The sequence below is a fragment of the Cydia amplana genome, chromosome 14, assembly GCF_948474715.1.
Source record: "Cydia amplana chromosome 14, ilCydAmpl1.1, whole genome shotgun sequence".
Lineage (NCBI taxonomy): Eukaryota > Metazoa > Arthropoda > Insecta > Lepidoptera > Tortricidae > Cydia > Cydia amplana.
In genome coordinates, this window is record NC_086082.1 from 16,403,893 (window position 1) to 16,418,688 (window position 14,796).

At 40.8% G+C, this 14,796-nt stretch overlaps 1 protein-coding gene across 1 annotated transcript in view; it reads left to right on the forward strand.

The window, feature by feature from the left end:
- LOC134654241 (stress-activated protein kinase JNK) overlaps nt 1–14,796 on the forward strand; it is a 173,893-nt gene that overhangs the window by 156,007 nt on the left and 3,090 nt on the right. The window contains exons 6-12 of the mRNA XM_063509711.1: nt 6,835–6,964; nt 9,370–9,567; nt 9,937–10,071; nt 10,650–10,779; nt 11,303–11,460; nt 11,916–12,041; nt 13,354–13,518. Coding sequence (XP_063365781.1) covers nt 6,835–6,964; nt 9,370–9,567; nt 9,937–10,071; nt 10,650–10,779; nt 11,303–11,460; nt 11,916–12,041; nt 13,354–13,518 — 1,042 coding nt within the window. The remainder of the gene's footprint in view (nt 1–6,834; nt 6,965–9,369; nt 9,568–9,936; nt 10,072–10,649; nt 10,780–11,302; nt 11,461–11,915; nt 12,042–13,353; nt 13,519–14,796) is intronic.

Consider the following 14,796-nt stretch of genomic DNA (forward strand, 5'->3'; position numbering starts at 1 on the left):
GTACAAGCACTTATCTAGATGAATTGACTTTTAATTTTAACGGCCGCCTTTTTTTTGACTTTTGATTTTAACGACGATTCGTATTATTGTATGTATATGACAACCATAATTGATGAATATTTAAATATGCAGGTCCTGGACCAATCAATCAATGTATTTACAATATAAACCCGAATTTTAAATGCTGACGATACGATACTTTACGGCGCAATAAATATCTATCTTGCTAGTTGCTAGTATGTATTAAACAAACAGCGCCTAGCCTAAATCTATATAATATGCCACCCAGACAAGCCTTACTCCAACTCCAATCATAATATCCATAATACTTGTAAAATATTAACCCGACCGTGGAATCTTGGGTTTGGCGGCGTGAACATTAGATATACATACCTACTTACTAGGATTCTGGAGTTCTGATTATTTGTCTACAATTCTCGCATACATGTTCTGCAATTCTAACTTAAATTGAATACTCCATTTAAATAGACAGAGCTAAAATCAACTATTTGTATACATTTGCATATGACCTTTAGGCGTTGCCAAAAATAGATAAAGTTTGTTTGACATTCTCACAGCCAACACCCACCAGGGACCAGGTTTCCAATAAATAAACAATCGTTCAATCGTTTTGTGATCCGCTCTAATAACACGTGAAACGTGATACGTACCTACGTTTTGTAGTTAAAAGACCAGGAGACTTAAATGAGCCAATGGGCATCAACACAATACTGCGGGGAAAATACTATGGGCGTTACTATGTCCACTACGTTAAATAAAGTCCAGCACTTAAATTTACAAAGTCCAACAAACTACAACAACTATTAGGGTTTTCAATCAATAATCATTAAAAATAAAAAAAAAACTAGGACACTGACAATAGGCACTGTGTACTAGCAAGACCATTTATGATTTACTCACACATGAGATCTGTATCTGTTCGGTCAGCATAATGGGTGTTAGTGGACCTAATACGAAACATGATTTGTGTTTTTCTGCTAAAACAAAAGATCGTAAGTAATCCTGCCAAATGATTTTTAAGGCGTGTGGTTTTCTCAAATCACATCGGACTGTCGTGGGGCCTATAAACCGAACCCTTCTTGTAAAATGAAAAATCTTTGCCCAGCAGTGGGACTTATATAAGGATGTTGAGAGTGGTGAGGGTGATGGGTAAATCTACCGGTAAAGAGCTTAATATAAAGTCAATGTGGAGGTCTATCAGGTAAGACAGATTACCTGCTCTTTCGTCGCTTACTCTTAAGTTTGTACACATACTCGACTTTTAGAAGGCAGGTAGAGCAGAAGGAGCGAAGCTGTTCCTTTCTGACTGTGACTGAGCAATGCACGTACCTATATAATACGAGAGTTCTTGTCCAATAACGCTCTTCCCAACCAAAAATGTTATATGCCTGTCATCTCCACATTGACCATACCCTTTTTCTTTATAGTTGATCGTGCTCGAGTATAACAAATAGTTATAGCCATGGTTCAGTTTTACGCGGTGTCGCTCAGCGACGTTGTGTTCAAGATACCCACGCGTTACACGGAGCTAGTGCGGCACGGCGCTGGCGCGCAGGGGATAGTTTGGTAAGATTATTCATACGGGCGGGGGATGTTGTATTACCACGTTTGTTTTGTGAAGCGTTCGGCTATGATTGCCGACCATTTAAAAACCTGTCCAAATCTCGCGAGGAAGTTCGCGAGAGGAAATTACTTTATAGTTGTACTGTGAGAGATAATTTTGGTTCCAGGCATTTGAAATATGACTGTTGTGGATGATTTCCTATTGCTGTAGTTCATGATTATGTCTTGTCTTTGGTGAAAAAGAATTCAAGAGCTCTATAATATAATAATTTATAAAGATAACATCTACATCGATATCACCATATACGTGTATATACCTACGGATCGACCTTGCAGCGATCGTTTAACCGTTAGTCCAAGTAGCCTCTAACAGCTGCAAATAATAAATTTAAAAGAATACTATTGTACTATGATAGGCTGTCATAGATCACATGGGTTTATAGTCAGCGTATGCTTGGCTTCTAATCTTCATCTTCAATCTAGTGCCGAGATTTCTGACCAAGCGACACAATGGACACGCACTTTCCACTATAAACATACTAAATAATGCTTTATCAGCAACTTTGAATATATAGCTTTACTTATTTTAGCAAAATAAACGTGGTACTACAATATTGCGCTTTACTACGCTAATGCTTCATAGTTGTTGCTTCTTATTTATTCAACAACCTAATCTAATTGCTTGTTTAAGAGGATCTTAAGGGCTATTGTCATGGCATTCTGTATTCTGACCATTGTGAACTACGGTCATTATCATAGGTTCATATTGAATAGGTTTTCCACTGAATTCCACTGAATAGTCCATTAATAGCCTGCTTTTCTTCTCTAACTAATCAATGCTTTTTAATTAACTATTGGGGGTGGATGTTGAACTCGAGAATACAATTGAACTACAATTTTCCTTTGCACTTGGACTTTGTGTTGGGTCAATGTTTTCATGTTATGGTTATTGAATGGACTGTCATGTTTATTTAAAATAATTTTATATTTAAAGAGACTTCTGTGCGAATATCATTTGATATTTACTAAGTAGTTTGTTTTGCCGAAGATAAGATTCGTGAGTATACCTGCCCTGCATACATGTGAATCGTTTCGGATTTCTCCATACCTACTGTCCCACTTAAAAAATATCATTCTGGAGTATTTAGTCTTGGGAAATTATTAATATTTAATCAATGGATACCAGGGCTCAGGGGCAGGGATCAGGGTCATCTTGCCATAGCAACAGTTCTCCACAATCCATATTCCATAGTGACCTTACCCCGAGCCCCGGATTTCAATACCAATAACCTAAAGCGAGGACAGCCTCGGAATAACAATAAGTGTTTTACTGTCCTCGTAAATTGAGGCGCCCGTAAACATGAGCAGGCCGTTAAATATTTACGCACTGCATTAGCGTTCGTAAAAATCTTGGATGAGCGCTCAAGAGACGAGGAAAACGTTAAATTTGAAATTTAGACGCGCGCTTTGTATCTTGTCGTCACTTGGGATCACCCCAGCCTCAAAGATGTTTTATATCATGTCGGAGGCATACGCCTGATGGTAAGTGGTCACCGTAGCCTATGGACGCCTGCAACTCCACACGGGTGTTACATTCGTGTTGCCGACCCTAAAGTTTTCCCCAGAAACCGTTCGAAGTTTCGATCTTGGGTACTTGAAAACATTTTTCGCATAAAAGATAAACAGCCATATTCGAACTTTACGATACGTCAAATACTAGATATTGAAACGGTATGGATTGGATATGTCGATGTCAAACAAGTGTCAAAAGTTACGTTTCTTCAAACAAAAACGTCACTTTTGACACTTGTTTGACACATACATATCTTGGTGATGTCTAATAGATATCTAGTTCAAAATCCGAATAGGGCCCAAAGACTTAAATACATGCCAAATTTTGGTATATGTAAAAATCCTGGATGAGTACTCAAGAGACGAGGGAGACATTAAATTGAAAGTTTTAACGCGCGCTGTTTCTTGTCGTCAGTTGGGAACACCCAAGCCCAAAATATAAAGTTTTCCCTAGAAATAATTCAGAAGTTTAGTCGTTCCTCGAGGAAACATTTGTCACTTAGACTTGATTAAACATTTTAGAATATGTAACTTTAGAAGTACTACTATATATTCAGGAACAGAAGTTAATAAGTTATTTAATTCTTGGATGAGTGCTGAAGCAACTTGGAAAATATTAATTTGTGAGTTTTGACGCTCGCTTTATTTCTAGTCGATCGTTGGGAACATCCTTGAAATATTGCTAGTTTCAAAGTTCAAGGTTTCTCCAGAATTGAAGTTTTAGAGGCTTCGAAAACGTTTGTCGTTTAGACTGGATTGAGCATTTATGTTTCCAAAACTTGAGCGACGACGTGGCTGAGGGAGAAGCAATGGAAATACCTAATCGTAATGTCATTGACTCTTCCGCAAGTGTCGTCGTCATCGTTCTTTGCTCAGATTTTTTAAGACTCAGTTTTATTGTCACTTGGAGTTTCGCCTCAAACTTGAGTTTTTCCAAGATAGATCATCGTTCTTACAATTAGGTATGGATTCGTCAATATAATCGGAAACAAGTATTAAAGAAGTGTCCAGTAACACCCTGAGCCTAATAGAAAACGGTTATATTCGTAGATAAGACTGTACGGCTACCATCAGTTTGGCACTGACATATACGCCATCGAGAACGTAATTTACTTTCTATACATCTCGCTCGTAATTGCATACAAGTGCAAACGAGATGTATAGAAAGTAAATTACGTTCTCGATAGCGTATAAGTGTGTCAGTTTTGACATTGTCAGTGACTCATGGTACGGGCTCTTATCTAGCAGTTCGAATAAAGACACGTTACCAGTTTTTTTTTAGTTTCACTACACTGATATACTGAAGCATTCTCTCTGTGACACGATACTAAATCAATGAAAGTTGCCTCAATAGTGTCATAAAAGTGTCTCAAAATTGTCTATCATTCTGCTTCGCTAGAGCGTTACGTAGAATTCGTGTGGAATAAATATTGCCTGTTTATCTACTCCAATGGTTCTCGATATATTTTTTTAAATACCTACTGGTGTAGCATTGTAACGCTGGATGTCAATATTTATTACTGCTGAACTTTCATTCCGCCAATGAATCCTCAAATATTTACCAATTCCATTAACTTTAATAAAAAATCTCACGCCGCCGTTTGCCAACTGAAATGTTAACGAGATGCGACACTAATACAACTTTTGGAAACTCGTATTACCACCAACTGTGCCTTTATAATTTCAGTCCGACTGCATTGAGTTACAGTTTAAATTTCAACGATAGTATGAAACTATATGACGTAATTTGTAAATCACTTTTGGAGTCGGATGCTAGGCTATATTCTCGAACACGCATTTGATGTATCAAAATGAAATAGAATCGAAGTGAACTGCTTATCCGTCCGCTTTAAAGCGAAACCACATAAGAGCAAGCAGGACGCGCTGATATTTAAAATAAATTGGTATGAAATACATTAATTTTCGTTTCTGAATAGCGGAGAACTGCATAATTCAGAACTACATTCGGAGCCAGTTAAAACGTGCCGAATTTAGGCTGAAACGGCCGAAGCTGTACAATATTAAACTGGCTGTGGTTACGAAATGTAATTTCCCGACACACGTGACGCTGCAAACTGTAAACGATGTTCTTCCATCGTTTATACAGTTAATCGACAGTTTTTAAACCTTATTGCAAATGGATAAGGTCCACCCACGCTCAGTTAAGAGTGTTGATGTTGCGATTGTGTGGCTGAGATAAGAAATTTGTTAACATAGGCGTACAGTCTGCTACATTACCGCCTAGAGTACCCTGGAAGGGTATGTAGGCTTTGTGAGTTCAGTTTCAAATTTTTTTTTTATTAATAAATATTATAGGACATTATTATACACAGATTGACTAAGTCCCACAGTAAGCTCAAGGAGGCTTGTGTTGTAGGTACTCAGAAAACGATATATATAATATACAAATACATAAATACATAGAAAACAATCAAGACTCAGGAACAAATATCTGTGCTCATCACACAAATAAATGCCCTTACTGGGATTCGAACCCAGGACCGCGGCTTCACAGGCAGGGTCACTACCCACTAGGCCAGACCAGTCGTCTCTCTTATTGTTTATTTTGACTCTAAATAGCTATTTCAGTGGGTTTGAATAACGTTTTGCTGGTCACCAAATGACATTTATTACTGTGGTTAAAGTTATCGCTACTCTATTTGTCGGTATATAAATGCTGACGTTAATGCAACCATCAATACTATCATCGTACTTACCTATAAGTGTATAGAATAGGTTGTACGTATAATTATTAAGTAGGTACATATTAATAGGTATGTATAAGTATTAATTACCTACTAATGCAATATATATGGCTGCTTTACTTTTAGACTAATAACGTCTAGTCTTTTGTACGTGTATCCTCTTGTTTACCAATGTGACGTCTTGTTTTCGTGAAGGAAATTAAATTTTATTTTAGAATAATATTTTTTCATTTGATTAACGTCAATCTAATGTACATGCCGTACAATTTCATTTTGTCACAAATCATTTCCCATTATAATGTGTTGTCTGAGGGCTTCATAATTCATAATTCATAATTTATTGCATAATAATCATGTGGTACGAGTACAGGACAGATATTACATCAGGGTAAGTTCACACATGAACCCTGTTAGGGCACAGCAAATGTTTCTTAAAACTAAACTATAACTAGGAGGCGCAGTGCAGGCACATGTGTAGGTACATAATTTAAAATAAACGCATTTTGGTACTTATGTTCAAGGCATAAGATTAAAAGCTAATATTTATTATTTCTTCTAAAACCCGGTGGGTTTTTCTTCTTTTCATTTAAGTATGTTACACAGAAATTTGTAAATGGAGTGTGGTTTTGCTAGATCATTTTTAGGTTTAGCTTTTGACTGACCACTTACATATAAACTGCAACTACTGCAAGTATCCATTGTGATTCATATAAATGGCGACAACCCCTAGATCTTGCCAATTTGAAAATTAAGGGGTCCACTGATTAACAGTCCTCCGGACGGGATCGGCCTGTCTGTTAAGCAGTGGGCCCCTTAAGACGAAAATTAGATCCCTATCTTAAAGGGGTTATGCACAAATCACGCGAGGTGTTTTCGGCAGTCGGCTACTTTTTGACAATTCCCCTAGGCCTCTTTAGTGTTCAGTCTAGGTGTCATCAAGTCATCATTCTAATTCCGATTTATTATTTTCCAGCGCCGCATACGACACGGTGACGCAACAGAATGTGGCGATCAAGAAACTGTCGCGCCCCTTCCAGAACGTCACGCACGCCAAGCGCGCCTACCGGGAGTTCAAGCTCATGAAACTGGTTAACCATAAAAACGTGAGTAAATTAGACTAGACCACTGAAATTCCCGTGGAGAGTTTCTACATGGAGAGATCGATATCTCATTTAGTATCGGAAACACTCTAACGAATATGGACACCATCACCCGCAACGTTTGTTCCTACTGTGACTGGGTCCGCTTTTCTGCTTCCTATATTCCCTTTATCCTGGACCTCGTCTTCATCCAACCCCCCGTTGTTCTTTAGCGATGACATTAAGTACGCCATGACTGCAGCAAAGCGCTCTATTATTTTTATATTAAAGTAAAAACCCTAAAAAGGCAAAAATTATGCCCAACAGACTGTAAAGATAACTAAGTTTCAAAACGTTTCAACTATGCAAAACTATTTCTTGTTCAAATTGTCAAAGACAAACTTTGCTACCTAAGGAGCGTAAAAGTATTAAAAAAACTGGCTTAATAATTTCGGCGAGGCAACTTCTCGCAGACGCCCTAAATCGTCTTACGGAGAAAATTTACAGAGTGGCGACCACTCACAACTTGAAGTTTGCAGCAAGCGCCTTAACCTTGACGAGTTGAAATGGAATTTTAATATTGTCTATTGAACTTCTAGCGGCTAGAATCTAGCCTATTAAGGGTTGGTTGAAGTATTCATGGAACTTAAATTTAAAGGATTAATCAGGAGTCTGTTGTCTAGTATTACGAGGGTTTTCGTATTTTAGGGCGCAATGGGTGTAGAAAGGTAATCATAATCATAATCATTCCTTATTAATAATATAAAATTACATGTCAAATAGGTACTACAATATGTAGGAAGGTATTACATAATATTATTCTTATTCTATGACATAGGTTTACTTATAAATAACTCTTTGTGGTCATAGAACGTCTGCTCGAGGAGCCAGTGTTTAAGTTCGGTTTTGAACATTGACGCACTTTTTGCAGTAAGAATTTCACGCGGAAGGCAATTTATTTCATTTCAACACATATAGTCAACACAGATTCTTTACCAACATTACTCTCAGGAGACTGAAGACCTACGAAACAACCGTTGCACGTTGACAGTGGAAATTAAATTAAATACCTACAGAGAGTATTCTCGGAACAACTTCAAGTTGAGTTGATTTAACGACACAAAACGAAACGCTACTCTATTTCTTTGAGGAAATACCAAAATGCCAAATGTCAAGTCAATGTAAATACGAGTTCTATGAAATAAGAAGCATGAAACTAACCGCTGCTACTCAAGAGGGTACAATGAAGACCTTGTTAATTTTGTAATGAATTTAAATACCTACTTCTTCCGTCCTCTTATTAATTTAACAGTTTGGTACACTTTTGTCGTGACCTAGTTCTTTGGTTTTTTGATACGAAATGACACCTACAGGCGTACCAATCCATATAATTTTGATATCACTCCAACTGCATCTCACTCGTATCATACTTATCATTGGTGCGAGTGATGACAGAATACTCGTAAGCTCAATTTGAAAAGATAAAATATCCTGTGTTTGTCACTAGACTGGATATAAATGCCACTTGTTCTTTTTTTTGTGTCGTATCATATCATATACTTATCCTTTTTTTCTCTATTTTCAATATATTCATCAACTTTCTTTATACTTTACCCTACGCAACACCAGTTGTTATCCTATTTGTTAAGTAAAACAATTTCAATGGTCCTATTTTAACCGAGATATCAATAGCGCTTTGTTCTCGTTCCACGTGCGACACAATTGCACGTAACTTGATACGTAATACCCTTTCATATCTCCTTCACAAAGGCACTTCTGAAAATAAATATTAAACTGTGTCGAGAGAGACTTGCGAACAAAATACCGTTTTATATGAAAAGTTTTGAAGCGGGATTCGAGATGGAATACGAGTCCTAAATATACAAAAGTGCCAGTAATAGTACTGTTTGTTGATGAACTGAAATATTGACCTTTCTAATATTTACATGTTTGTTTTGTACCAATTAACTGAAGATAGAGACAGTGACATTGGGTTGTTGATAAAACATAGGTAATTTGAGGCGTGCCAATGTTGCTTGAGTGCATCTAAGCACTCTAACCTAACTTCGCACCGACTTGACCGAGATCCACCTCTTATTCGAATTTTCGTTTCGATTTCGGCAGGTTTCATAAAAATCGTGTTTCGGCCGAAGTTTCAGTTTTGGCCAAAAAATTACCGAACCTTTCGGCCGCGCCGAAACTGAATTTTCGGTAGTCTGACTGAAGTTTCAGTTTCGGCAGGTCTCGGCATCATGATTCGGCCGATGGTTCGGTTTCGGCTGCAACTAGAACAAAACCGAAGCTTCGGTTTAGGTTTTGGCAAAAAATCCGATTTTGTTCCGTCACTAGTACATACGTGTCTGATAGTAAAAACTTAGGTAGGTACATTATAGACATTGACAATAATAACTCATATTTTATCTTCCCAGATAATCGGCCTCCTAAACGCCTTTACCCCCCAGAAGAGCCTGGAGGAGTTCCAGGACGTGTACCTGGTGATGGAGCTGATGGACGCCAACCTCTGCCAGGTCATCCAGATGGACCTGGACCACGAGCGCATGAGCTATCTGCTCTACCAGATGCTATGCGGCATCAAGCACTTGCATCTTGCCGGGATCATTCACAGGGTAAGTTCCAGGTGAAGCCAACCTATCCAGGTCAACCAAATCAACCTGGACCAATAAGCTACCTGCTCTACCAGATGCTTATCTTTCAATTTTCAATAGAGGTCATCATTTTCAGCAGTGAATAGTCACAGGACAGCCGTAGTAGGTAGGTACTAGGTACGTACGTCTTATAACGATACAGGACGATAAGCATTATTCGATTTATTCGAGAAGCTAATCTCAACTGCTGCGAGCTAAAATGTCTCGCAGCAGTTGTGATTAGCTCGGTCACTCGGTCTTATCAGAAAGAAGAGTGAGTATCGCACCCGATTAATGCATGGCATCTACTGATCAAAGGAAACATTAAGGAAACTTATTGTTTTGTTCCAGGATCTGAAGCCCTCGAACATCGTGGTAAAGAGCGACTGCACTCTTAAAATCTTGGACTTCGGGCTGGCGCGCACCGCCGGCACCACGTTTATGATGACGCCGTATGTCGTCACGCGCTACTACCGCGCGCCAGAGGTGAGGAAACCATTCTCTCAGCCCTTGATCCCCGGGCTTGATCAACCGCAAACACAGAGGGCAAAACGTGGCTCGCTGCGGCTCTTTGGAGTTACGATTGTGGCTCTTTTCCAAAAATGCCATCCAAAAATGTTAGCACTTACAGTTCTACAACATTTGCGGGTCTTTGAGATTTCAAGGAGGGATGATTTCTACTACGGTTCGCTCTTCATATCAAAGTTTGCCGACCCCTGTCTTAGACCTTGGTCTTGTGACACAAGTGGAGTGTAAATCCCACTACGTTGCAAATTCCATGTGCGGTGAGAAACGTGACTCTGAAACGCGACCCCGACTTGAAACTGTAATTTACGAGTTTGTGTTTTGTAGTTCTTGGGGCCGTAGCCAAGATGATAATCGTTAATCTTTTGATTTACTTACGACTGACACTTTATCATCTTCATTTTCGATGCTAGTTTACACTGCACAAACTATTTTAGTTTGTTTTCTTGGTTTGGGGGAAAGTATTAAAGAAAGTATCTATGTTTCATCTTAAGACCAATTGCGTTTAAATATGTTTCACGAGTATTCTGTGTTTCCAGGTGATTTTAGGCATGGGCTACACAGAGAACGTGGACATCTGGTCTGTGGGCTGCATCATGGGCGAGATGATCCGTGGCGGTGTCCTCTTCCCGGGGACAGACCATATCGACCAGTGGAACAAGATCATCGGTATGTCCCTTCATATTTGCATTTCACTCTTTATCTTTGTGTCCTTAGATTCTGTTGCAAAGTCATGGTTCTACAATTTTTCTTCCTCAACGTTGTACGGCCTTCATCATTCTATTAAATAGCATGAGGATGGTTGCATAAAACAGGATGCCGATGAGAGTGCGAAATGGGGAAGAAAAGGTAAGAAAGCAGACCCTGGAATCCGAAGCCAAATTATGTCTTTTGTTTGTTAAATAGGTCGCTTTGTCACGCATCTCTAATTTTTCACTAGATTTCCTTTTGGAATATATGTTGGAAGCACATTGGCACATGCCTCAATGTTCCAAAATTTCATTGTAATCTTAATAATTTAAATTCTCTTAACCCCTTGGGATGAACTTGCAACTTCTGGACATAAACATTAACGGATATCGGTTAGCTACAGTTCGCGCCAGAAGTTCGTCGTATTTATCGCTGTGGAAAAACACATGGTAGTTGTTTATACGTGATTTTATTTGTAAAATGTGCAATTCTTTTCTTTTAGAGCAACTGGGCACGCCCTCAGCGGCGTTCATGGCGCGCCTGCAGCCAACAGTGCGGAACTACGTGGAGAACCGTCCGCGCTACGCCGGCTACTCGTTCGAGAGGCTCTTCCCTGACATACTGTTCCCGTCCGACAGCAACGAGCACAATCGGCTCAAGGTATACAGTGAACCACTTGGACACAGTGAACCACGTCGAAAACCGTCCGCGATACCCCAGCACAACTATAGGCCTTTGAATTGAGACAGCTATACACAATTTCCACTAATACTTTAATAAACCCTGACAAAAGGTCAAGGTATCAAACAGACACTCAACTTACATGAATGCTGGCAGGTAAAATATAAACAGAGACCCTACCCCGAAAAACGAAAATCGAAGTTTCGTTATCTGCTTCTCTATCGCTTGAATTTGCAAGAGCGAAAATTTCGATCTAACAAACTCTAGTTTAGATGTATAAGAGTACAAAACGAGCATTAGGTACACCAAATAAACGATAAAAACACCAAAAATTGCTTGCTGGTATAACTTCGACTAATAGCTCGTAGCATAGGATATTGTCAACCTATTTGACAGATTCAAGTGTAGTCTTTCAGACTTTATTGTTGTTCTAGGCGTCGCAAGCGCGCGATCTGCTCTCGCGCATGTTAGTGATCGATCCGGAGCGACGCATCTCCGTCGACGAGGCACTCCTGCATCCCTACATCAACGTGTGGTACGACGAGGGAGAGGTGAACGCGGTGAGTAGTCTGTCTCGCTCGCGCATGTTAGTGATCGATCCGGAGCGACGCATCTCCGTCGACGAGGCGCTCCTGCATCCCTACATCAACGTGTGGTACGACGAGGGAGAGGTGAACGCGGTGAGTAGTCTGTCTCGCTCGCGCATGTTAGTGATCGATCCGGAGCGACGCATCTCCGTCGACGAGGCGCTCCTGCATCCCTACATCAACGTGTGGTACGACGAGGGAGAGGTGAACGCGGTAAGTTGCATAAGTTACATTATTAATACATTCATTGCCAAGAACACGTATGTCTGTTCACTTTGTACTGACAACGGGGCGTTAACGAGGCTTCCGGTGGCTGAGGTGACATTCAATTCAACACGTTCAATGTCCAAACTGTTAAATGTCAACATTACGGCCTTTTAATAGAAGCTTGCGGTGACCCATATGTGGGGCACGGGACGGTGAACGTGTTAATGTTAAACCAACATGAAATTAAAGTATATTTCATTATATCGATTTTATCTTGTGAAAAAGTAGTCGTTAAGAGTCCATCAACGTGCACACTAGCGCCACTGCTAAATAATCGTGATTATTTAAATTTAACGAAATATATTTAAAAAAAGGGGCCGCTACGGACTGTATATTTTATTAAAGTAAATAAAGTGCCTTTTGAATACATCAAACTAGTTTCCATGTTGCTGGATTCGTCAATCCATGCGTCCAAAGCTAAAACGGCCGTTTTTGTTTTGAGTTTATAGATTGTCGAATCCAGCAACTTGGAAACTAGTTTGATGTATTCAAAAGGTACTTTAATACAAGATACAGTCCGTAGCGGCCCCCTTTTTTAGGGTTCCGTACCCAAAGGGTAAAAACGGGACCCTATTACTAAGACTCCGCTGTCCGTCCGTCCGTCCGTCCGTCCGTCCGTCCGTCCGTCCGTCCGTCTGTCCGTCAGTCCGTCTGTCACCAGGCTGTATCTCACGAACCGTGATAGCTAGACAGCTGAAATTTTCACAGATGATGTATTTCTGTTGCCGCTATAACAACAAATACTAAAAACAGAATAAAATAAAGATTTAAGTGGGGCTCCCATACAACAAACGTGATTTTTGACCGAGTTAAGCAACGTCGGGCGGGGTCAGTACTTGGATGGGTGACCGTTTTTTTGCTTGTTTTTTGTTGATGGCGCGGAACCCTCCGTGCGCGAGTCCGACTCGCACTTGGCCTGTTTTAAATATATTACGTTAAATTTAAATAATCACGATTATTTAGCAGTGGCGCTAGTGTGCACGTTGATGGGCTCTTAAGTAAATGTCGGTGTGTGCAGCCGGCCCCGGCGTCGTACGACCACTCGGTGGACGAGCGCGAGCACACGGTGGAGCAGTGGAAGCAGCTCATCTACCAGGAGGTGGTGGAGTACGCCGCGCCGCCGCCGCCGCCGCCGCCCGGGCACCCGCCGCCCGACCACGCGCAGCCCGCGCTCACCACATAGGTGACTACACTCACTACTGCAGTGCACCCTACACGTGCTCTCACCACATAGGTACCCATACCCACCCTCCTACACCCTACACATGCTCTCACCACATAGGTATCCATAGCCACCCTCCAACACCCTACACATGCTCTCACCACATAGGTACCCACCCTCCTACACCCTACACGTGCTCTCACTACATAGGTACCCACCCTCCTACACATGCTCCCACCACAGTACCCACCCTCCTACACCCTACACTTGCTCTCACCACAGGTATCCACCCTCCTACACCCTACACACGCTCTCACCACATAGGTGCCCACCCTCCTACACCCTACACACGCTCTCACCACATAGGTGCCCAACCTCCTACACCCTACACACGCTCTCACCACATAGGTAACCACCCTCCTACACCCTACACACGCTCTCACCACATAGGTACCCACCCTCCTACACCCTACACACGCTCTCACCACATAGGTATCCACCCTCCTACACCCTACACACGCTCTCACCACATAGGTACCCACCCTCCTACACCCTACACATGCTCTCACCACATAGGTACCCACCCTCCTACACCCTACACACGCTCTCACCACATAGGTATCCACCCTCCTACACCCTACACACGCTCTCACCACATAGGTACCCACCCTCCTACACCCTACACATGCTCTCACCACATAGGTAGCCACCCTCCTACACCCTACACATGTTCTCACCACATAGGTACCCACCCCACCCTCCTACACCCTACACACGCGCACCACAGGTACCTAACTATTCTACAGTTACACCTATTCATACATACAACCGAACTGATTTGACGACTGGTCTGGCCTAGTGGGTAGTGACGCTGCCTGTTAAGCCGCGGTCCTGGGTTCGAATCCTGGTAAGGGCATATATTTGTGTGATTAACACAGATATTTGTTCCTGAGTCTTGGGTGTTTTCTATGTATTTATGTATTTGTATATTATATATATCGTTGTCTGAGTACCCACAACACAAGCCTTCATGACCTTACTGTGGGACTTAGTCAGTCTGTGTAAGAATGTCCTATAATATTTATTTATTTATTTATAAGGAGCACAAAAAACACTTCCATGTTTATTTCACTACCTACGAATGAATCTGTTTTGAACTCGTTGTTGAACATAAGCTTATTGTCTGTTTCTCTTAACACCGTTAACACGTGCACATATTCTAAATTTTGGAACGCCTATAACTAGTATCTACTGCATATAATCTATCTGGAGTTATAAGTTATATCATTGGATATCGTA